We start from the raw sequence: 25715 nt of genomic DNA on the forward strand, positions 1-25715 counted from the left end.
CTGTAGGGAACAGGCTTGCAGATAAAGCTGCTAAGCAAGCCTCCCTGGAGGAAGAAGTTAAACTGTTCAGCCTAATCCCAGATCTCCCTAAGGTGGTGTTAAAACTCCAATTTTCTAAAGAGGAAAAGGAAAAGCTGGGCAAAATAGGGGCCACTCAAACTGAGGATGGGATGTGTGTGCTCCCTGATGGGACAGAACTAGTAAGCAAACCCATATTAAGAGAACTAACATCCACCCTGCATAAAGGAAGTCACTGGGGTCACCAGGACATGTGTGATGCAATACTAAAGAATTATGGGTGGGCCAGGCATGGTGACTCATGCTTGTAATCCCAGCACTTCGGGAGGCCGAGGCAGGTGGATCACTTGAGGTCAGGAGTTCAAGACTTGAGGTCAGGAGTTCAAGACCAGCCTGGCCAACATGGTGAAACCCCATCTCCACTAAAAATAGAAAAAATTAGCCAGGCGTGGTGGTGGGTACCTGTAATCCCAGCTACTCAGGAGGCTGAGGCAGGAGAATCAATTGAACCCGGGAGGTGGAGGTTGCAGTCAGCTGAGATCGCACCATTGCAGTTCAGCCTGGGCAACAAGAGCGAAACTCCGTCTCAAGAAAACAAAAACAAGAATTATGGGGGTCGAGGAATTTATACCCTTGCTAAACAAGTGTGTGAAAATTGTGTAACCTGCCAAAAAATAAACAAAAAGGTAGTTAGAAAACAAACTACCCGAGAAAGACCTCCTGAGTGAAGGCCATTTCAAATCGTTCAAGTTAATTTTACAAAAATGCTCAAAATAGGGAGACTAAAGTATCTGCTGGTAATGGTGGGCAACCTCTTCAGCTGGGTGGCCTTCCCTCTCCCGGCTGCCACCGCCCTGAATGTGGTCAAAATCATCTTAAAACAAATTATACCTAAATTTGGCCTGGTAGAAAATATTAATTCAGACAATGGGGAGTGACTTTACCTCAAGGGTACTAAGGGAAGTTATGGAAAGTTTACACATTAAATGGGATTACCACACCCCTCGGCATCCCCCTTCCTCTGACAAAGTAAAAAGAATAAATCAAACTCTCAAAAAGCATATTTTACTAAACTAATCTTAGAAACTAAAATGCCTTAGACCAAATGTCTCCCAATAACACTCCTTCGGATTAAGACAGACAGGCCTCCCCAAACACGTGAAATTGTCCCCTTACAAGTTGTTATACGGACTCCCGTAGTTGGGTAGGACTACTAACCTTCCTACTGTAAAACCCAAAAGCCAATTTAAAAAAAATTATATACTGGCCACATCCTCCACCCTGTCATTCCTTAAGTTAAAAGGACTTCTAACTCAAACGCTGCCTCTTAAGTTCGGGGTTCACCACTTCCAGTCTGGCAGCTCAGTGCTGATTACAACTTAAAAAAAAAGACAAGCTCCAGCCGGCGCGGTGGCTCATGTCTGTAATCCCAGCTCTCTGGGAGGCGGAGGCGGGTGGATCACGAGGTCAGGAGCTCGAGACCAGCCTGGCCAAGATGGTGAAACCCCGTCTCTACTGAAAATGCAAAAATTAGCTGGGCGTGGTGGTGGGCGCCTGTCATCCCAGCAACTCGGGAGGCTGAGGCAGAGAATTGCTGGAACCTGGGAGGCGGAGCTTGCAGTGAGCAGAGATTGCGCCTCTGCACTCCAACCTGGGCTACAGAGTGAGACTCGGTGTCGGGGGAAATAAAGACAAGCTCCACCCAAACTGGGAAGGTCCCCATCAAGTGCTCCTAACCACCAGAACACCATGCAAATAGCTAAACAAGGGTAAATACGTTACACTCGGGTCAAAAAACTGGAAAAAACAAACAAACAAAACGAAAGAAAGGGAAAAGGGTAAGTGGGAAGTGTACACATCGCCTAAGAAACCCTTAAAGCGGACTCTAAGGAAAACCTAAAAGGAAGCTATAAGCAGGCTCCATCATTGGGGGTGGATGTGGTTAGAGTTTATTCTACTACCAGGGGTAAGGGAGTTCACAATTATTAAATGGAGCCCGATAGAAAAAGAAATATCCAAGCAAACTAATAGCATAATTAGAACCTCCACCCCCCAAAACCATAAAGTTCAATGCCTGCCAAGTCTTACATTGTGAAAACTTAGAAAACCAAAGGCAGCTGTCACAAGCAAACAAATATCTATGTCCTCACACAGGTCGCTATTGGGAAAAGCCCTGTGCTAGTTGAAATGAAGTCTGGTAAACCACCCAATTTCAAGGCTGGGTGAGTCACTCTTCCAAAAACTAACCCTTAAAAAATAAAATACATTTGTATAAGAGCCCTACGCCACCTAACTGTAAAAATTTAGAATGCAATCCTCTATTAATTACCATAAACAACCTAGCTACTCTAAACCAGGAACCTTGGAGGTATGGATTAGGAATAAATCCCTTCCTCAGGAAGGGATCCTGTAAGACAGTTAGCTTTTAGGCAAGTCACCAACTCCCCACCAAGCCCACCCAGGATTACTGTAACTCCCCATCCCACTAGTTCCTTTAACCCACCAGACAGTAACCCTAAGAGAGTAAAAATAATTAAAATAACTAACTTAAGGCAAATTTTAAGTTAAGACTTAATATGGGGGTGTAAATGCTTGGGTTAAATGGGTCAAATTTTCAACACTAGCTCTTAATAAGAGCAACTGTTACGCATGGTCTGCTGGGCGGCCTCAGGCACAGGGTAGTTCTGTTTCCCCTAAAATGGAATGCCAATCCCAAAGGAATGCATTGCATGTTGGCTCCATACGAAAACAGAAATGCATGGGAAATAAGACTTATGAATGTCTATCATTGCTCTTTCCCGCCTTTGCAGGTCAAATTCTAGAGTAATCCCCTCGTTCTCCACAGGGAATACAAACCATTCCTCCCGCCTCTCTAGGCAGGGACAAAGTTCAATAAGCCAATGAGAAAACTCCCAACTTGTACACACATCCTAAACGTTACTGATGAGTCAAACAAAGGCAACTACTCGGCTCTTCATATACCCTGGGCTAATGTCTGGTGGTGCTGTGAGAAGAGAAATGTCTGTAACCTGTTACTGTCCAATTGGACTGGAACTTGTGTCTTAGTTGAATTGGCCATTCCATTCACCTTGGCATTCCATAAAATCCCCAAGAATCCACATGGCCACTAAAGTTGGAAAAATCTAACAAATTCTTTTAATTCCAACATTTATATTAACTCAATAGGAGTTCCTAAAGGAGTATCTAATAAATTTAAAAACCAAATAATACAAAAATAAATGTGGAAATGGAAACAATAGAATTAAAAAGAAAAAGAAGAGGGAATTAAAGGAAATAATGTATACAGTGGTCCGTTTCCAAGACAAAGTGCCTTAAATTGGCTTAGGTCAACAAACTACAGAAGAAACAGGATATACTAGGCCCCTGCTTCGATAGCTTATGCTTGCTTGTCGGCCTCCCCACCTTCCCCCTCTTCCCCGCCCCTTATTTGCCCTCACTGGAACCAAAGAAGTTTAGTTTAAGATGAGTTTACTAGCCTACAAAATAGCTTGCTTTGTCTGTTCTTACCAGCCTGCCCAGCTACTTAGGTCATAAATCAAATCCTTGAAGAGCCCCTGAGCTAACTAGGATTGCAATGCTTGTGGGCTGTAACAAAATGCAGCAAGACGACCCTAAAACAAAACAAAACAAACAAAAAAACACTTAAAGCCCCTACCCAACAATCAATAGGTGACATCCGGGAAAATTGTGACCCCATGTATTCAGTCTATAAGGAAACGGGGGAGAGACCTGCACACCAGGGGATAAATTGCTTGTTAAAACTGTGCTGGGTGTGCCTGCCTATTGAACACCCAGTCTTGCAAAACCATCATTAAAAGTGTTTATTTGACAAGTAAATGCTTAAAAGTCTTTGATTTGAGAGTTTGGGAAGTGATAGAGAGAATGGAAAGGGAAATGCTGTGTCTAGATTTCGTAGGCCTTAAGTCTAAGGATTGCTGATTTCAGTGGTTTAAAACCACCAAAATAAATGAATTTGTCTATTTCTCCTTGTGATTCTATCAGATTTTTTTCTCCAATTGTTTTGTTTTGATAAAATACACATAACATAAAATGTCCATCTTAACCATTTTTAGATACACAATTCAGTGCTGTTAAGTGCATTCACATTGCAGTGCAACTATCACCACCACCCATCTCCAGAACTCTTTTCATCTTGCAAAACTGAAATTCTATCCATTAAACACAACCAATCCCCATTCCCTCTTCCTCCCAGTCCCTGGCAACTACTGCTCTGCTTTCTGTCTGTATGATTCTGACTATGCTACCTTTTATAGGTAAAGTATTACAGTCTTTGTCTTTTCATGTCTGGCTTATTTCACTTAGCATATGTCCTCAAGGCTCATTCATTTGTAGCATGTGTCAGATTTTTCTTCCTTTTTAAGAAAGAATAATATTAAAGTGTGTGTATATACCATGTTTTATCTATTCACCTATCAATGGACACTTGGTTTGCTTTCACGTTTTAGCTATTGTGAAAAATGCTACTGTGAACGTGGGTGTACAAACGTCTCTTTAAGAACGTGCTTTCAATTATTTTGAGTATATATCTAGAAATGGAATTATGGGATCACATGGTAATACTATCCTTAATTTTTTGAGGAACCGTTATACTGTTTTCCACAGCAGTTGTGCCATTTTACATTCTCACCAACAGTACACAAGAGTTCCAATTTCTCCACTGTCTTACAAACACTTGTTATTGTCTTTCTTTTAAAAAATATATATTAACCACCTTCTGAGTATGAAGTGGTATCTCATTGAAGTTTGGATTTGCATTTCCCTAATTATTCGTTCTGTCAGTTTTTGTTTCATGTATTTTGCAGCTCTTTCATTAGATGAATAAACATAATGCAAAACATAACAATTGGAATTGTTCTGTCCTCTTGATTGACTCCTTTATCATTATGAAATGATCTTTTTCCTAGTAATATTATTTGTTCTGAAATATACATTGTTTGATATTAATATAGCTATTCTAGTTTTCCTTTCATCAGAATTAACATGGTATACATCTTTTGTCATATTTTTACTTTTAAGCTTTTATTATGTTAAAGTAAGTTTTAAATAGAGTGGCATATGGCTGTTTGTAAAATCTAAAGTGATAACCTCTAACCTCTGCCTTTTAATTGAAGTGTATAGACCATTTACATTTAATGTAATTATTGATGCAGTTGGGTTCAAACCTACCATCTTGCTCTTTGTTTCTCTGTTACTTATCTGTTCTTTGTTATGCCTATCTTCTTTTTCTGCATTTTGGGGGCAATCTATAACCTTTTGCACTTTTACAAAGTGGCCATGTTAGGGCTTATGGTATGTGTATTGAAGGTAGCATCATCATCTACTTTCAAGTAATATCACAGCACCTTCTATATAGTAATCCCTCTTAGCTGCAGGGGATACAATCCAAGACCTCTAGTGGATCCCTGAAATCAGAGATAGCACTAAACCAGATAGGTACTATTTTTTTTTTATCTGATAACCAAGACAGCTAAGCTATTAAGTGACTAATGAGCGGGTAGTATATACAGCATGAATGTGCTGGACAAAGGGATGATTCATTTCCTCAGTAGGTGGAAAGTGAGATGATGCAAGATTTCATCTTACTACTCAGAATAGGGTGTAATTTAAAACTTATGAATTGTTTATTTCTGGAATTTTCCATTTAATATTTTCAGACCATGGTTGATATCTGGTAACTGAAACCATGGAAAGCAAAGCCATAGATAAAGGGAGACTACTGTATAGAAACCTTCAATGTTATATCCCCATTCCTCCCCTTTTGACTTTTGTGCTATTGCTGTCATTGATTTTATTCCTACATATTTATCATTCTTACAAGATTTTTAAAAAATTTAAATAGTTAATGATCTTCTAAAGGGATTTAAATAATAAGAAAAAAGGCTTCTATATTTACACGTATAGTTACCATTTCCAGAGCACTTCATTCTTAGTGCATACCCAGATTTCCACGTGGTGGTGTTTTCCTTCTGTAGTATGTGCCTGTGAATGATAAAATCTTTCAGTTTTTGTATGTCTCTCAAACACTTTACTTTGCCTTCACTTCTGAAAGATATTTTCACTGGGTATAGAATTCTAAGTTGACAGTTTTTTCTCTTGTCTTTTCGGTCCTTTGAAGATGTTGCTACCTTGTCTTCTAGCTTGTGTTGTTTCTTTTGGGAAGCTGACTGTCATTCTTATCTTAGTTCCTTTGTAAAATATCTTCCCCATTCCCCTCTACCCCTGCCACTTTTAAGATTTGCCATTTATCAGTGCTTTAGAGCAATTTGATTATGTACCTTGGTATAGTATTTTTACTCCCTCCGTAGCAGGACGAGCGGCAGACAAAACTCCTCAGACACCGAGTTAAAGAAGGAAGGGGTTTATTCGGCTGGGGGCATTGGCAAGACTCCTGCCTCAAGAGCCAAGCTGCCTTAGTGAGCAATTCCTGTCCCTTTTAAGGGCTCACCACTCTAAGGGGGTGCACGTGAGAGGGTCGTGATCGATTGAGCAAGCAGGGGGTACGTGACTGGGGGCTGCATGCACTGGTAATTAGATCGGAATAAAACAAGATAGGGATTTTCACAGTGCATTTCTATACAATATCTGTAATCTATAGATAACAGAACCAATTAGGTCAGGGGTCGATCTTTAACTACCAGGCCCAGGGTGTGATGCCGGGCTTTCTGCCTGTGGATTTCATTTCTGCCTTTTAGTTTTTACTACTTCTTTCTTTGGAGGCAGAAATTGGGCATAAGACAATATGAGGGGTGGTCTCCTCCCTTACCTCATGCTTCTTCTTGTGTTCAGGGTTTGTTGGGGTTTTCAGATCTGTAGGTTTATTATTTTCATCAATTTGGAAGATGAAACTCTAAAGCCATATTTCTTTAAATATTTTTGTGTCTTCTCTTCCCTCAGGTACTACAATTACATGCATATTAGGCTATTTGAAGTTGTCCCACAGCTCAATGATATTCTGTTTAACTTTTGTGCAGTATTTTTTTCTCTGTGTGTTTTTTGGATGATCTTTATTGCCTTGTGTCAAGTTCACTAATATTTTCTCCTGTCTGCTATTAACCTCATTCAGTGTGTTTCCTTCTTGTTTCATATAGTTTTTATCTCTAGAAGTTCAATTTGGGTCACTTAAATATCTTCCATATCTCTACTTAACATGCTCAATCTTTCCTCCAGTTTCCCGGACACATGAAATACGGTTATAATAAGTACTTTAATGTCTTTATGTACTAATTTCATCATTTGTATCATTTCTGGGTTCAGTTTTGTATGATTGGTTTTTTTTTCCTTCTTTATAGGTAGTATTTTCTTGCTTCTTTGCAAGCCTAGTAATTTTTGACTGGATGCCAGACATTGTAAATTTTACCTCATTGGGTGATGGATATTTTTAGATATTTTATGCTTCTAAGCTTTGTTTTGAGATGCAGTTAATTTAGACAGTTCAATCCTTTTAGATCTTGCTTTTAAGCTTTGGTGGGATTAGAGCTATCTTTGGAGCTAATTTTCCACTATTGAGGAGAACAACAACAAAATACCTCTTCTGAGTATTCATGAATTATGAAGTTTTTACTCTGGCTGGGGAGGACAAGAACTATTTCTGGTTCTGTGAGCCCCACAGAGAAGTCCCTCTGTCTTTTCAGTAGTTCTTTTCCCAGGCTCTGGTAGTTTTTTCACATCCATGGTTTGATCAGTCTCAACTGAAGACTTGCAGGGAACACTTTACAGATCTTGGAAGGCTCTTCTCTGTATAGTATTTTAATCTACAAAACTCTGCATTGCAAACTTTATCTGTCTTGCTGTTCGCAGACTCCCACTTTCAACTGAGATTACTGGTTCTGCCTGGGTTCCTATTCTCTATATGGTAGCCTGGATAATCCTTCTAAGCAGTAAGCTGCGGTAATCTTAGCGTTTACCTCATTTATTTGTTATCTCTCAGGGATCATGGTTTTCTATTGCCTGATGTTCAGTATCTCAAAACCTATTATTTCTTATCTTTTATCTGGCTTTTTAACTCATTGTTGGATTGCTTGGGAGTGCTTTAAACAATCCAGTTTCTTGGAATCTGTATTGGCTAATATGAGGCCACCGTTGGAGCAGACCTGCATATTACCCAGTGGCTGATGTTATTCCCTCTCTAGCTGGAATGCCAATATTTTCAGCGAGTATGTACATTGGAATTTCTGGTTAAAGTAGTCAGTCACTTCTTCTAAAAATATGAGTGGAAATATGTTTATTTGGAGTAGATGGGTTTGCTAGAATTAGGTGGAAGGTGTCTAGAAAGAGTCTGCGGAAACCAGGTGAGAATCTAGATTAAGTTGCCATGGCTATGATGTTGGCCAGCAACTTGTGATTTTCTTTCTGTCTTATAACACGATTTTATAGTTCACTTTTCTCCACCATCAGCTCAATGGCCAGATCATGAGGCCTGAGACTCTATGAGGAGTCAGCTCCTGGCTCCTCACCAGTTGTAGCTATATGGGCTGAATCGGTCAGTCAGCTTCTCTGAACCATGGCATCATTACCTGCAGAGAGAACTTGTACTACACTGGTGCAAAGAGATGGTTGGAAAATGTCTAACAAATACACCTAGATCTGTATTTGAAGCCACTGGTAGTGTGTGGGATTGTGGGTGCTTAATAATTGCATTCTATGTTTGCAAGATATTTTCTTCTCCTAGAAGTCTCCTTATCTCCCAGGAGATAAGACACTTCTTGGTAAAGACCTTTCGAGTACCATTGAACCCTCCAAAGAGTATTGAGTATTATCGGGATTCTGAGGATTATTCTTCCCAATTTTGTCTTTCTTCCTGCCACCTTTCTGCCCTCTCAAGGGAAGTGAGTGTTCTCTGCTCATATGGTGGGAAAGGGCCTCCTTCACTCGACTTCCGTAATAAAAGTATGAAGGGCAACATTGACCCAGTTGAAGTGTAAGGGTGCCATTATCACGTCTTTATTATCTAGCTTTATACTAAGTATTAAGCAAGAAGTGCAGACATATAAAATCTAGGTACTAGTCTTAAGGAATTTACTTCTTGTTGTGGAAGTAACACCTATAATTGCTAGGTAATCCTCTGGAGACAATTTGCCAACAAAATAAATGGGAACAAAGCCCATAGTTTCAGATAAGCAGATGCCACAGGAAGTCAAAATAGGAGCAGGAGAGACCCAAGCATCAGGGGCTGGAGAAAATGACTGATTTTCCATGATGGCTACCTTCCTAAAGATAACAATCCCATAGTGCCCAGAAAGCGCAGAAGAGAAAAGGGCAGAACCAAAGGCTTGAGAGCGCACAATGTGTAAGGACGGGGCCAGGGCCAAGCAGCCAACAGAACAGGGCTCTATGGGCAGCCAAAGCCACCGTGTCCTACGCCAGGAAAGGGCCCAGAGAGCATCTAAAGATAGCACACTGGCACAGAGTCAGACCGGCAAGAGCGGGAAGCCTCGTACTCCTGTGCCACACGCTAGAATTTCCTCTGAATATTTACACACTCAGCATCTTCCAGTCATCACCAAAGCCCCACAAAAGAGGCGGGTCAGAAAATCTTTGCCATTTGTAGAAGAGGAAACTGAGGATAGGGAAGACTCAATGGCCTTTGCACAGTGACATGAACAGGGAAGGAGAGAAGTAAGTCCAGAACCCACCGGTGCTGTCTCTGGCTGTGTGCCTATGAAGCAGGGACAGGAAAAACTCTTGTGAGGACTCCTGCCTGGGGTGAAGAGAGTCGTGAGCATAGCACAGGTCCCACAGGGATGATTTGATCCAAATCTGGGACTAAAAGTGTAGTCTAACTGCAGGCAAGGTGAGGGTAAGAGAGGACACTGGCTGTGTCTTTCTTCACATCTGCCTGGAAAAGAGAGTGGAGAGGGAAGCCAGGGCTCTGTAACTCTCTTCAAGTCAAAGGAGGGGCGGAGGCTCCCTTGTCTTGGGGAGGGAAGAGGGAGGAAGAGGAGGGGAATGCACAGGGAAGTCTGCTTTTAAGCTCATTAAAGAGGAAGAGCCAAGCATCCAATTAACCTGACATCTCTTGCAGCCAAAATATCTGAGGATACAAGAAGTGAATTTAATATGTGGAGGCTTGGGAGGCAAGTGACTAATAGTGGAAAACAGCCCTAGTTTATTTAAAAAATAGGTCAGGCCCAACAAATCCCATAGATTCCCTCTCAGCACTTACGGATCCAGGAGACAGAGGGAGTGCTGTGTGGGTGCAATGCCATTTTGATTTGAAGCAGACATTGCTGTTGTACCACAAAGAGACAGCCAGGGCTGGCAGGAGGCGCCCGTGCACGGTGTGCAGCTGCTGAAGGCGGCCTTCACGTTGAGCCTCTCAGTGACCCTGGTCAGGACTGCGAGTCCCTACTAGTGACTGGCCCAAGGTCACAAAGCCTGAAGGTGGCAGTACCCACACCCAATTCCAGTCCCTCTACTGTTAGAGCAAAAGTGCTCTCTGTGGCCTTGGGTGCCTGTCTTCCAGATGTCCTTGACCCGGCTCTGGGAATCTCGGTTGGCTCTGAAGCAGCACCAGGCTGCCATCTCAGAACTATGACAGAGCTCCGGGCTTCAGAGAGGAAGAGAGAAGGCCTGAAGCTGTCCTCAGCACTGTCAGGACAGGATTCCTAGGCACCAGCTGGAGAGCTTGTTAACATGCACAGCGTTGGGTCTCAGCCCCACCCTGATTTCATCGGTCTGCGGTGGACTGGAGATCCACCAGCGATGGCCGACATGGATATAAAACAGAAATACTGTTTGAAATCGGAGCCCAGCTTGTTTCTCTCAGAACGTTAATTTCTAGAGATGTTTATAGATCTCAGAAAACAGTGTGTCACAGCCGTAAATGTGATAGTAGTAGATGTCCTAATTCCTCTTAGAAGATTTATGTTATGTAATATTTATATAATATATTTAATATGTATACTATAATAAAATCATTTGTTTTAGCATTGTAAAGGCTTAAAAGTATTGCAACTAAAAACCCTCTTTATGTAATCCCAGCGCTTTGGGAGGCCGAGGCAGGTGGATCACCTGAGGTCAGGAGTTTGAGACCAGCCTGACCAACATGGTGAAACCCCGTCTCTACTAAAAATACAAAAAAATTAACTGGACGTGGTGGTGGGCACCTGTAGTCCTAGCTACTTAGGAGGCTGAGGCAAGAGGATGGCGTGAACTCAGGAGGTGGAGCTTGTAGTGAGCCAAGATCACACCACTGCACTCCAGCCTGGGCGACAGAGTGAGACTCCATCCAAAAAAAAAAAAGAGCTCTCTCTTTAGCTTATCTGCCCAAACCTGCTTGCCATGGAACCCTTTGCTAGGAGTACCAATTCTGTGGCGTACAGTGTGGGAAAGTGCTACTCTAGACCAGTGGTTTTCAAGCTTTATGGTGTGTCAGAATCACCTGCTGGGTCCCATCCCAAAATTTCTGATTCATGGGTTTCTGTCCTGCAAGGTCTGGGAATCTGCATTTCTTACAAGCCCCCTGGTGATGCTGGTGGTCTGGAGACCACACTTCAAGAACCACTGCCCTAGACCCCTCTGTAAACCCTGGCTCAGCTGAGGGTCCTGGGAGGCCTCCCAGAGCGGGAGGGTGGAGACTGAGAGCAGTGGGCAGCAGGAGCTAAGAGAAAGGGTTTCCAGGAAACAGCCTTGAGGGGGCTTGACTTTAAGGTAAGAAAACCCTATGTGAGGATGGTCTCTGCCAAGATCCCAGAGTTAGAGTCAGAGATACTATAAAACAGGGCGTTCCAAATAGGGGACAGCGACCCTCTGTGACAGGCATCAGTGGGTTGCCCCCAACATCCAGGCCTGGAAAAGGCAGATCTGGAGAGTGTCTGTGCCTAAGAAGCCAAGTCTTATGAAGGGCATGAGGTAGACTACTGAAGAATAAACCGGAGCAAGCCGGGGAGCCTGAAGCCCACGTGCAGAAGAAACACCATCTCGCAGGACTGGCGACACCTAGACCAAGTCTGTCCAAACTGCGGCCTGCACACAGTCCAGGATGGCTTTGAACGTGGCCCAGCACAAATCCACAAACTTTCTTAAAATATGAGATTTTGTTTTGATTTTTATTTTTCAGTTCATCAGCAATTGTTAGTGTATTTTATGGGTGGCCCAAGACAATTCTTCTTCTTCCAGTGTGGTCCGGGGAAGCCTGAACAACCCTGACCCTCCTCCCCTTTGCCCCCAGACTCTGGGCTTCCAGCCCCTAGGGTAAGAAGCAGCAAGCTAGAGCTACCTGCCCTAGCACAGTACACCCCTCTGAGGGGGCTGACTTCATCTTCCAGCCCCGATGATAAGACACAGGGGTGCAGGAGAGTAGAGAGAGGGTGGACGTAGGGCCATCCTGGCCAAAGGCAGACAATAAAGCTGTACTTTTGCTTTCTTAGGCGATAGGAGAGGTCCCAATGCCCAGCAGAGCCCTTGCTTGTCTTGCTGCTGCCCGACATTTCACATAAGAATGTTCTTTTTTTCTGCAAACCTCTGGCCCCTATCTAAAGGCAGGCAGATGGTGCTAGAAGAGCTAACCCTTTGTGTGATTATCCTCAACAGGAGCCACAGCTTAGATCACAGCCTGGTGAGTAAACACAGGTTGAAGAGAGGTGTGGTGAGTACCTAAGGGCGACACTGGGCAGAGGGGCTGGCGCGAAGATGGGCAAGGAGGGAAGAAGGTGAAGGCGGTGGGCAAAAGAGTGGGGTGAGGCCCAGGCTGGAAGCCTCCTCCTGCCACCCCTACTGTGTCCCCTCCCACTGCCATCCTCTTTCTTCCCTCCATGGGCCCTCCAGGCCAGGCAGGTGGCTGCTGAGGACAGACGACTCAGGTTAGAAAAAGCTCTCTTGACATTTGGAGAACAGAGCAGGATCTGGCTCCTCTAGTGGAGCCGCTTGTTCTCAGGAAAATCATTTTAAAGCTTGGGCTGGTGCCAGCAGGAGCCATTTATAGCCCAAAGGGCTTAGGTTTGCTTTGGCTGCCTGGTGCAGGGAGCGCTGGCTTCCCTCTGCCCTCTGCAGGCTGCCTCCTTGCTTTAGATGTCCAGCACCTTCACTCTCCTTCCTTAAAGCTTCTTTTTCCTCTCCTCCACCACCTCTTTCCTATTCTCTTGGAGGTTCCAGATCCAGATCCACCTCTGGACCTAGATTCCCCTAGGTGAGCCTAAGCAAATTCCTTTCCTTCTGTGGGCCTCAGTCTCTCCATCTGCACCCTGACACCTATTGTCTGCTCTCTTTAAACTCTGTCACCTTGCCGAGGTGCCTGCCTGTGCCTCCCTCCACAGAAGTGCTCTCCTCTGTCTAGTTATTGCCTGTTGACTGCCTTTCTGCCCTCGAGACTGGGCTTCCTGCCTGGGCCAGCTGTGTTACCCTTTTCTGAGCACAGGGCCTGGCTCCTGGCAGTAGCTCAGATAAGCTTGGTTGGGCGGAACTGAGCTAACCATGGCATCAGTTTCAAGAGCACAGGTTTTGGCATAAAACAGATACTGGCTGACATCTTGGCTGTGCTGCTTGCTATCTCTGGGCCCTGGCAAATTACTGGACGTTGTGAGCTTTAGTTTCCTTATCTGTAAATGTCAGTTACTACGAGGATTTCATGAGATGGTGTCTATCTGTGAAGTGCTTGGAGCAGTGCCTGGGGTGCAGTGGGCCCTCAGTCAATGTTAGGTCTCATCACCATCATCACCATCTGCCATCTACCTGCATTTTCAAGGGATGTGGGTTAGGTCAAACATGCTCCCCCGAATCCCCACCCCTGCTTGTGGAAATCCGACCCACCCTTCAAGGACCAGCTCACAAGCTCACATGCCCCTTCGTCAGGAAGCCAGGTTCCTCCTGTCTCCAGCTCTGCTGCTTCCACGACCTTCCATCTCTGCATTTAGTGGGGCCAGGGTCTGTTCACCCTAGTAGTGTGGGTAGACTAAGACAATCACACTGTATTTATTAGGGAGAGAAACTGCTGAAGCTGCCCTGGGTAAGGCCAGTCTGGAGGTAGAACACTGTGTTGGGGGAGTCCTGATCAGCTGCTGGTGTGGAGGGTGGAAGGCAAATCACAAGTATTGACAGTGGAGGGTGATTGTCAGCATATCAGGGAGGCAGACAACATCAGGAGACCTCCAGCAAGTAGCAGGGCCCTGGGCCTGGGCCCTTGGGTGGAGGTGGGGAAACAGCAAGGAAGGGCGGTTTCTCTGCCCTGGGGCCCAAGAACCCGGCAGGACAAGGTTGGAGGCAATGGTGCAGAAACAGGTACCAGAACCGACTCCAGGGCAGAGCAGGCAGGGCCAGACCTCCAGGGAGATGTGGGCACAGTCACCCTAGAGGTGACTGGGGGCACTGGAATGTCCAGTGGGGGGGCTGGGGGGGGGGGCTTGGGCACAGGGAGCAAATTGGAGCTGAGATAGCCGCAGCCATGGGCAGACCAAGGCGCTGATGTTGAGAGTCCAGCTGCCCATCCGAGTGTGATTCCAAATCCTTTTGCTGACTTCTCAGCCTATGTGTACAAGATTGGAGTTTGCAAGTTACCTTCCCTCAGAGACTCTGCTTGCCCAATGTGGCTTAGGGAGGAGTTGAGCCTTCTGACTTTACGGAAGAGACCACTGTCATCTCCCAAGACTCATCCCCTGTGCTCCTCAAGTCTCAAGAGCCTGCAGTTGCAGCTGAACAATCATCTGTATCTTTCGGAGATGCATCCGGATTCCTATAAGGGCTCCAGTTTGCCTGCATGAGATCCATAGAATGCTCATATGTCTCTTGTTTCTTTCACAGGGCTGGCACAGTGCCTCGCTGTTGTAGAAGTCAGTAGGTAGTTGTAGAATTTAAAAGCATCACCCCATGTAGCTGAATGTTCAGGGATCACAGGCCACGGCTGCTTCCCACCCACTCCCAGCCTTCAGGGAGATGGCACGCCTGTCAGTCAATAGGCAGAGTGCCAGGCTGTGGACCAGGGTCTGGGCCAGTCATTCATTTGTCCCCATGACCTGTGGCTATTGAAATGAATGCCCCCAAATCCGTGCATCCTTTTGCCTCCTGCGTGGCACATGGCAGACACTTCATAAGTTGGCTGTTGGGGAAAGTCTCAGGGTGCCCCATGGAAAAGGGAACCTTGGAATCAGAGTTGAATGACAGCTTATGGGTACTGGAGACCCCTGTGACCTTGACTGTGCACAATGCCCAAGCCAGCTAGGACTTTTTGGTCTCCTTAATATATTTAAATGGAGTCAATACTGGGGTCAGCTTCATGCACAGAGCCTTCTTCAGCCCTAGTGGTGAGGTGATCTGCACAGCTTCTTGAGCAGTGTCCTCCCCGGTGACTGAAGTTCGGAGGGCCCCAGCCAGGCTGGATGGAGGCTGACTTTGTTCCAGAGCCCTTGCTTGGACACTGGAGTGCAATGCTCGGGCCACACATCCTCGGAGGGAGGAAGGGCAGCCTGGAAGTGGCGGAACAATTTGTCACGATCATATTTTTGTGTTATCAAACACTCTTCCCCTAATACCTTTAATGGCTGCATAGTATTCCGTCGGGTGGCTACACCACAGTTTAGTGTTTCACTTTGTGGAACATTTCAGTTGACTCCTACCTTTTGTCACTGAGGACAGCACTGTCATGAACTTCTTAACAGGTACATCATTATGATTATCCATGATTGTCTCCTTGAATTGCTGGGTGAATAGGTTTGTGCTCTTTAACACTTTAAGTACATTTTACCACAGTGCCTTTCTAAAAGTCTTGACCTATTTTCATTCCTGCTAGAAACGTGTGAAAGAACCAGTTTCTCTGCAACTCTTACATACGCAGAGCTTTGGTAGTTCTGGTGGGAGAAGAGCTTATCTGGTATTTAAGAGCTGTAAGTTTTTAATTTTAATTTGTATTTACCTGATTTCGAGTGAGGTGAAACATTGTTCCTGCACATGAACTTGCCATTTGTATTTCACATGTACTTGCCTCATGTGAACAGACTCTCAGATCCTTTCCCCAATATTGCATTGTGGGTGTTCATCTATTTTTGTATTGGCTTGTAAGAGCTCTCTACGTATGAAGGGCATTAACCTTTGTCTACCATATATGTTAAAATGTACTTCTCGGTTTATCATTTGCCTTTTAATTTTGTTTATGATATTTATTGTCTGGAACTGCATTAATGTCTTCTTGCTAGACATCTTTTCTTATATGACTCAATGACATTTCAAACTCTGCATATCCAAATTGAAATTCATTATTTCCCCCCACCCCAACCTGCTCTGCCTGCTGACTGGCTTATTTTTGTTAATGTCACCACCATTTCCCTAGTCACCCAGGCTTGAAATGTTGAAGTCATCTTTGATTCCAGCTCCTCTCTCTTCCCCTACATTTTGTCAGTTGCCAAAGCCTGTAAAGTCTATTTCTGCACTTTCTCTGTCAGGCAGCCCCTCGGACACCCCAACAGTTCAGGCTCTCGTTATTTCTTGACTGGACTTTGAAAATAGCCTCCAAAGTTCATACCTTGTTTCTCCTCCGTTCCCTTATTTTTCTTGGCCCGTCCTGTGTGCTGCTACCACATTTATCTTCCTAAAGAAGAGCCCAAACACAGAAGTCACTGGTTCCCTGGTTACAAACTGGCAATAGCCCCCCGTTGTCTTTTGTATTTAATGACAACCTCTTAGCCCGGCCATAATTTCCTTTCAACTGAATCTCTCACTATCTCAGCCAAGCTGCTCCCAAACAAACTCACTGCTCTCCCGTCTCTGTTGCTGAAGCCATCCCTTCCTACACCTGCCAAAAGCTGTTCAAAAAGCTCCCACCTCACCCTACCTCCTGCCATCCGAGGGCTTCCTGACTCTGCATTAAAGTGAATTCTCTTTCCTGTGAACCTCCAGAACAATTTGCTTGAACTTCTCTGGTAGAACAAACCTTATTCCAGCATCTATCAGAGACAATAAGGGTCTTAGAATCTAGAAAACAGGGTCCTGGGAGGGCAGTTCCCACACGTCTGTTTCTTCACGGGACCTGCACGGTGCGCTGCTGTTACAGACTCTCAGTAGGCACTTGTGGAATTAAAAGCATCACCCCATGTAGCTGAATGTTCAGGGATCACAGGTCACGGCTGCTTCCTACCCACTCCCAGCCTCCTGGGAGTCTTAGCCTGTGGAGTCTCAGGAAGCACATGGAAAAGGGAGCCTTGGAACCAGAGTGGAGTGACAGCTAGGGGGTGTGGGAGGCCCCTGTGACCTTGACGTGCACAATGCCCAGACCAGCTAGGACTTTTTCCTCTCCTTAACATATTTAAATGGAGTCAATATTGGGGTCAGCTTCACGCACAGAGCCTTCGTCAGCTTTAGAGGTGATTCTGCAGCCTGCTCAGGAGTGTGCAATTGACACAGTCTATTTTTAGCCTCTCAGAGACCGTGACCAACATCCCAAGCTGAGGGTGGGCACACCTGCTGCATTCTAATGAGGCAGCCCCACTCGCCTCTGCCAGCCTGCCCGGGATCTCACCGACCTGAAATCTGATGTTGCTAAACCGGGAAGTGTGTTTCTTTCCCAAGGGCGGTAGCCTAGATACACTGGGAAAATGGGACCATGCCACTCCCCCCAGCTCACCCCCCTGCAGCCCTGGACACAGGACAGTCTGGGGGCTGTGCTGAATGATTCCACGGAGGGGATGAAATCACTTCACTTTCTTGATCTTGCTGTGTCCTAGGATCCCCCTGTTTCCCTTGCTAGAAAGGAGACAGTAAGTCTGAGCTGGCCCAGCTCACAGACAAGAAAATCGAGACATAGAATAAGGACATGATTTATGTAATAATAATAAGCAGTTACTACGTTCCAGCCCGTTCTAAACTCTTTCCATATATTAACTCCTCCAAACTTGTGGACACATTTTCCAGGTAGGTTTTATTATGATTTGCCTTCTCTAGAGGAGGAAAAGCTGAGGCACGGTGATGACAAATGGTTGCCCAAGGCCACACAGCCAACAAGTGCTGGGTTTCAGAGTCAGGCAGTGGCTCCAGGGTTTGTACTTTCAGCCACTTTGCTATCTGCCTCCTATACCTATTTTCAATGTCACTAGAGCCAGGATAGGACCCAGGAGCCCAGATGCCCAGTCCTAGAGGACTGACTACTAGATAATACTCCTTTTTTGATCTTTCTAATTTGGCGCAGCTTTGAGGCCTTCACTGTGCCTTGCACATCTGGGTCTTTTGCACTCCAGGCAGAAGAGGTCTCCTGGCATGACTGCTTCTGTTGCAGCGTTTGAGCTTCTGGGCTCCAGTTGCTGTCTCTGGGCTCCAGAAGCTCTGTGGACCCCCATCTCCTTCTCCCTGCTCCTCCTAGCCTGTGGAGGACCAGGGAGCTGACAGTGATGGGCAGCAGCAGTGGGTGTAGAGCTGGGCTGGGCCTCAGGATTGGGGCACCCAGAAATAGCAATAATTGGTCATGTGGAGGCCATCCGTGTGGGTATCCACAGTGCTGAATTCAGGGTAGAACTGTGAATCAGAAACTAGGGGGCAAGACAACAGGTAGGAGACACCAGAACCTAAGACATCTGCATTTTGGGAGCCATCTCCTCCTGTAGCTTGATGCTGCCTGCTGAGTGAGGAGAAGCCCATGGGTTCACATTCCTGAGGATGCAGGTGGGACTTCGTTTCCTCTAACAAACTCTTACTGTATGACTGGCTCTTTTCTAAGTACTTTGAAGTACAAACTTGTCTAATCCTCAGAACAACTCTAGGAGGCAGGGACTATTTTATTCCCATTTTAGAGACAAGAAAACTGAGGCACTGAGCAGTGCATAAGTTTGCCCAAAGTTGTATAGCTAGGAAATGGCAGAGCTGGGATTCAGCTCCGGGATCTACACTCTCAGGCACCACGCTGTGCTACGCATTTCCCTTTATTGAATGTTTCCTATTTGCCTCCAAAAGAAAGTACTATTTTCCCCATTTCACAGATACAGAAACTGAGGCCTGCGTTTGCTCAGGTCAAGTAGCTCATAAGAGCTGAAAGTGGGTGAAATCTGGATCTGCGTGGCTCCTCAGCGGTCTGCCAGCTCTGGGCAGATCATAGCCGTGAGCCCAGCAGCCGGGAGCTGGAAGGGCTCACCTGCCTGTCTTTCAGGAAGGGTGGCTGTGGCTGCTTGAGGCCGGGCTCAGGGAGGGGGAAGGAAAGAGGACCACAAGCCCCAAGGGCAGGACCTCATTGTCTCTCCTAACACCAGACCCCCTTCTCTTCCCCTCAGGTGAACAGCCCCCCCTCCCAGCCCCCTCAGCCCGTCGTCCCTGCTAAGCCAGTGCAATGCGTCCATCATGTGTCCACTCAACCCAGTTGCCCAGGACGGGGCAAGATGTCCAAGCTGCTGAACCCGGAGGAGATGACCTCGAGAGATTATTACTTCGACTCCTACGCCCACTTTGGGATCCACGAGGTAAAGTGTCCCGAGTGGGTGGCTAATGGGGCAAGTTTGACTCCGCTGTTACGTTGTTTTCAGAGGCAGCATAGTGCGTTCAACTCCTTACCACGGTAAAGTGAGTGCTCCCAGTGTCCCTGAGTCCTCTGACCCTTTCTCCAATCTGGGGGAGGCCGGGCCAGGCCTGGAGCAGGGGAGCAGCGAAAGTGTGTGTCTGTATGCTCCACAGCCAGAGACAGCACATGAGGTGCTTACGGTCCGTTTGTTTTACATTCCAGCTCCCGTGTCTCTCCCCAGCCATAAACCCAGCTCATCCAGTGTGGGCTGGATAGCGCTGGTCTTTGGACCAGGAGCTCAAATGCTTGCAGTCAGAGTCCTGAGGCAGCAAGGACCTTTCAGAGGTCATGATGTGCATTCTTTAGACCAATGAGCACCTCCGGAGGAAGAGCTGCAAGAATCTTTCTTGGGATCTTGGCCCAGGTCTGACACCCTGATTGATTGTCTGGAAATTCTTATGTCTAAATGCCTGTCTTATACCATAGCAGGGAAGACTAATGTTGCCTATGGAACAGAACAGAGCCTCCTAAGAAGAGGCATCCTGTCTATAGTGGGAGTCTAATGGTGCCCCTACTGTATATCTTTCATTATAATCCCCAGCACTCTCTCCAGCCACCCTAAATAAATAAATAGCATTTACTGAGTGCTTGCTAAGTGCCAGGCACAGTTCTAAGCACATTATACATATCATTTCATGTAAACTCCATGAAGAAAATATGTCCCTGATCCTCTTACAGTGTAAGAAAAACATTGAAAAAGGAACAGAAGTTTGCCTGCCATGCAAATCTGTTTTCAAAACAAGTCTTAAAGATCTTCCTTCCATCTACGCACTGCTGTAATCTCTTCCTATGTGGAAATGATGACCCTGCCATTGCCGGAAGGGTGTTTAGTAATAATAGCCAGCTCTTTTGTTTGTTTGTTTCGTTTCAGCGCTTACTACACGCTGGTGTTATTCCAAGCATTTTATATTATTGGTTTGTTTATTCTTCAGGTCAACCCTGTGAGGTTGGTGTTATTGCTTGTCCCCATTCTCCAGATAATTTAGGCCCTTAAGAATCAAATCAACCCTCATTCATCCCTGTTGTTGCTTTTTTTTCTTTTCTTTTTTTTTTTTTTTTCTGAAAGGCCACAGGCTAGTAGATGGTTGAGCTAGCAATCAAACCTTCACCTATTGTTCCTAACCATCATGCCACACAGCCCTTAAAACAAATTTCCTTTCTTTCCATCTGGAAACCGTAAAATTTAAATTGCCGTATTTGTTCCTGCTGGTTTTTCTGCAGCCCCACATGGAGGTAGAGGGTGGAAGGAGGCCCCTCAGCTACTTCTAGACTCAGGGGCTCAGCCTCATTTAATCCAGGGAGGCTCAAGGTTTGGGTCCCTGAGAACTGCTCACTATGTAAAACCCTTAAGCCTGGGCCTGCGGGGGAGGAGGACTGGGGCCTGTGTTCAGTCCAGAAGGTCCTGGCCTAGGAGGGCCTGGGCAGCTGAGCCTGCAGCTCTTGGGAGATAAAATGCCATCTCAGGGCCGGTGGGTGAACTCTTATACCTTCCTTGACCCTGCTTTCCACTGGGGTAGGGATTCCCGGAGCCCTGTCCTTGGCCTGTGAGAGGCTCTGAGGGGCAAAAGAGACTCTGCGAACGCCCCTTCCTCAAGACGTTGTCCCTACCTGTTCTCCATGTGACAAGTTCTAACAAACCTGTGGCTCTGGGTACCCATTTCAGGACAGATTCTGGGGACAAGAGAGCAGTTCCAGGGACCCTAAAATGCCTCCTCTTGGGCCTGCCCAAAACTCCCCCACTAGAAACCAGACAACCATGAGGTGCACCTCAAGCCAGGCTCCTCTCCCCACTCGGAGCTCCTCTCCCCACTCGGAGCCTCCACGATCGGCTTCTTGGACACCTCCCTCTGAGTTGCTAGGTTCCTGCTGAGCCACACCTTTGGCATTTAGAGTGTGCTCCACTAGGCTATTACTGATCTTGATAATTCCTTTGGGACTTGGCGTCCCCAGCCTGTTACCTACAGCTTGGCACATTGTCTGGATAGCAAAGGCTTGTTGACACGTGTGCTAATCCAGCTAGTTCAGGCGATGCCCGGTCAGCACTATGACCCAGCACCCAGGGGAGAGGACACCAAGTTTCACCAAATAAATACTAGGCCAGGTTCCCTCAATGGTGTGTACTGATGGAAAAGTCAAGCTTGTGCATACATGTATATAAACATAGAGCAAGTTGAGCAGGGGACTTAGAGTAAAAGATCTGTGAGTCATAGATCACATTCCTGTCCTGGGAGAGTGCTTAGCAGCCTTCTCTTCCGGAAATTCTGGACATATAGCTTAAATCCCTCCTGCCGCTGCTATAGACCATCTCATAGGTCTTTTAATGCAGGAACAGCTAGGTAACCTTCCTTCCCTGCCAAGGTCTCCTTTTACCCTGTTTTCAGTTTCCCAGATCATCTGCATGAAGGGAGGTGGGGGGCACGTGGAAGAACTTTTAACACTGTTCTTTGCAGAGAGAAGGCCTGCCCAGTTCTTGTCATAAGCACCAGAGATCTCTGTTCCATGCCAGACGGATGGTGGTGATGCCCTTGCCTCCTTGGTCTGGGCAAGACCCATATTTCTCCGTCCATCTGGAGCCACGCTGGTCATTTGGCAGTCTTCTCCCCATCATTAACAAGATGCTCACACAGTGGGGAGCAGCACCACTGGCCTGCTGATTAGTAGCCATCAGTGAGTGTTGAGGAAACACGGTGCGGATGGATTGGGTTTGATTAGTCTGTAAATACAAACAAGAAGTGCTGAGTACAGGGGACTGTTGGGGCTGGAGAGGCAGCAGGGGGTGACTCTGGACATTTCTGTTCTCATCCCATGGCTCCATTCATGGCTCCAACATGTTCCCAGCCTCCAGAGGGCAGGGGCCAGCGAGAGGAAGACCCTGGCCTTCCAATTTAGGCCTCTCTGAGAAGAATGGAATCTTGAACAGGAGGTGAAGTGGAAGATGTTTGCTTCCTGAGGCCACCACCTAGAGAGGAGGTGGTAGACTCCATGACCCCCCAGATCCCAGTTCTGAAATCTCAGCCTCTCTAACAGTCGGCTCTGGGCTTGGTGCCTCAGCCACGGGAAGAACTTGCCAATGCGGCTGTCCCTGCAGCACCCTGAGCTCTGGGTGCCAGTCCCACTCCCTGCCAGCTCCCTTCCTTTGATGCTCTTGCTGCAAGTTCTGTTGAAACAGACTCTTCTGGGCCTCATTTCCCAACAATTCGTCAAGGGGCCATCGTGTATTCAATAGGCAGGAAAGCTGGGACACAAATGAATCCACAGCTAGAGGCTGGGAGCTGTCTGCAACAGGGTGGCATGTTCCTGTCTGAAGTGTCTTGGGAGTTCTTTGGGTTATTCTCCCAGGAAGGGGAGAGAGGACCTCTTCTTTTGGCAAGTCAGGTAGGGGAAGCCTTGCTAAGTCACAACTTCTGTTCTCCCAGAACTTGTACCTTCTAACCTAACTCCTGGGGTCTGGGACCTTCAGGAAAGGAGAACTGGCCAAAAAAGCGACAAAGGCGATGAACTAAAGGGTGGCCGCTGGGGGAGCCTTCCCATTAGCAGACATAGGCTCTGTTAGGTTTTGAAGGGAAGGCAAGGGTTAAAGAAAAGCACACCCACAGAAAGCATGCAGTTCGACAGCAAATACAGGCTTTATGTACAGCCTAAAATCTACAGAAGTGAGGAACCGGCCTAATGTCAGAGCTCCCTGCTACTTACAGGCTGGGGGTACTTACAGGTATGGGTGGGAGGGGTCTGGGCAGTATAGCTCTCTGCCCGGCAGGATATTAAAGTGTTTCCGTGATGAGGTGGTCCGGGCCCTTGTTCCGGCAAAATGTCGTCATAGTGTTCCTTGGACCTTTGTCCAGCAAGATACGATAGGGATATTTCTCTAGTTGGGCCTTTGTCTGCTTTGCAGTCAAGTGGTTAGGCAGGATGTCTCTCATGGCCCGAAACCCCATGAAATGTTTCACTTTGACCAAGGTCTGCAAAATAGCTGGGAGCTTACAAAATGGTGCAGTTTGGACGAACAGGTACTCAGCCAATCCACTTCCATCCACTAAAGGCAGTTCAGACTTTTAATTGTGGTTGTGATTGAAACATCTCTGCAGCCTTTGTCGTTATTTTGCCTCCATTCCCTGCTCACTTCAGCTATTTCCTTGCATGGATGAAGAAAAGGGTTGTAGTTATCACAAAGAGCCAGAACTAGCATTTTTGTGAAACTTACTACATTTGTGTAATCATCATAACAAACCCTAGGAAGCAGGTGACGTTATTACCAGTTTCCAGATGAGGGAACTGAGGCACAGACAGCTGAAAGCCGGTCTGGGTCAGAGAGCTCACAAACAGTGGAGGTGTGATCTGAATGCAGGAATCTGGGACTTGAATGCTCTAGAGTCTGTGTGTTTAACCACTGTGCTGCATGGTTTTCTGGCTTACTGAGCACCTGTTATGTGCCATGCCCCATGCCTGGTTCTGGATATACCATCTGTCTTGTTGTCTTTGGTCTGAGATCTCCTAAAGGGAAAGGCTTCAGCTCACCTTCAAAGTATTTAAAGCCAGAATTGAACTCAATCCAGCCAAACCCTCACCTTACTCAACTTCTAATAAGATCAAAGATATCAGCCCCAGGGCAGCACAGGAAGTGATGGCTGGGCTTCAGAATGGTTCTTGCCTCCTTTTCACCTTCCGTACCTCACCTAAATCTCCTCTGTGATGCCCTAACTGGAAACATAAGAGAAAGCGAATTTGGGAAATGTGGCAACACCTGGCTAAGGTGACACGTTACAAACCCTCCCAACGTGGTACACAGAAACGCCAGAAAACATGAAGCCAAACCTACAGAACTAAAGGAAGAAAAAGGCAAATCCCCAGTCATAGTTAAATATTTTTAACACTTCTCTCTTGGTAAGTGATCACACAAATGCACACACACACACACACACACAAAACCAGTAAGAATGTAGAAAATTTGAATAATGCAATCAAACAACATGAGCTAATTGACATTTATAGAACATTTCATCCCCAAACTACAGAAGACATGTTCTTTTCAAGTGCACGTGGGAACATTCACTAGATAGATCCTCTGCTGGGTCACAAAACAAAGATTAAATCATGCAGAGTATGTTTTTTGATCACAATGATTTGAATTAGAAACTGAAAACAATCAACTATCCAGAAAATCTCCAAATAACTGGAAAGTAGGCAGCACTCTGCTAAATAGCCCATGGGTCAGAGAAGAGGTCACAGAAGGAAAGAGAAACCATCCCAAACGAAATGATAGTGAAAATACAACATATTAAAATTTGGGGGCAGAAAGTCAAGCAATATTTAGAGGGAAAATTATAGCTTCAAATGCTTATGGGAAAAAAGGCATAAAATCAATGATCAAAGCTTCTACCTTATGAAGCTAGAGAAAGAACAAATCAAACTCAAGTAAGTTGAAGAAAGGAAATAATTAAGATGAAAGCAGAAGTCAATGAAATAGAAACCAAACAGTGGAGAAAACCAACAAAGCCAAAAGTTGCCTTTTGAAAAGGCTAATTAAATTGATAATATCTAGCTAGACTAATCAAGAAAAAAGAGAAAACACAAATTATAATATCATAAATAGAAGCAAGGACCTCATGACGATCATGCAGATACTCAACAGGCAATGAGAGAATATTATGACAATGTCATGCTGATAAATTTGACATTTTACATAAAATGGATACATGCCTTGAAAAAATACCTTGTCAAAACCGACATAAAATGCATTGAAAACTAAAATAGCCCTTTACTAATTAGGGAAATTGAATTCATATAAAACTTCCTATAGGAGAACTCCAGGCATATATGGTTTTACTGGTGAATTATAGTAAACATTTAAAGAAGAAATATACTTAACACAAACTTTTGCAGAAAATATATGAGCAGAGAACACTTCGTAACTTATGTGATGAGCCCAGTATAACTTTGATTATGAAAGAAAAGGTAAGACAAAGTTACAGATTAATGTTTCCCATAATTATGAATATGCAACAAAATATTAGCAAAAAATAACCCAGCAATATTTTAAAAGGGTAATACATCATGACAAACTGTTCTTTTGACATTAAAAACCGATCTGTGAAGTTCACCCCATTAACAAAGTAAAGGAGAAAAGTCATATACCATCTAAATAAATGAAAAAGCATGTGACAAAATTAAATACCAATTCATGACAAAATCTCTC

At 45.5% G+C, this 25715-nt stretch overlaps 1 protein-coding gene across 2 annotated transcripts in view; it reads left to right on the top strand.

Moving 5' to 3' along the window:
* PRMT8 (protein arginine methyltransferase 8) overlaps positions 1-25715 on the top strand; it is a 203501-nt gene that overhangs the window by 130247 nt on the left and 47539 nt on the right. For both annotated transcript variants that reach the window (XM_011931063.1, XM_011931062.1), the window contains exon 2: positions 19239-19424. In XM_011931063.1, the coding sequence (XP_011786453.1) occupies positions 19239-19424 (186 nt within the window). The remainder of the gene's footprint in view (positions 1-19238; positions 19425-25715) is intronic.

The sequence above is a fragment of the Colobus angolensis genome, unplaced genomic scaffold (assembly GCF_000951035.1).
Source record: "Colobus angolensis palliatus isolate OR3802 unplaced genomic scaffold, Cang.pa_1.0 Scaffold89, whole genome shotgun sequence".
Taxonomy (NCBI): Eukaryota; Metazoa; Chordata; class Mammalia; order Primates; family Cercopithecidae; genus Colobus; species Colobus angolensis.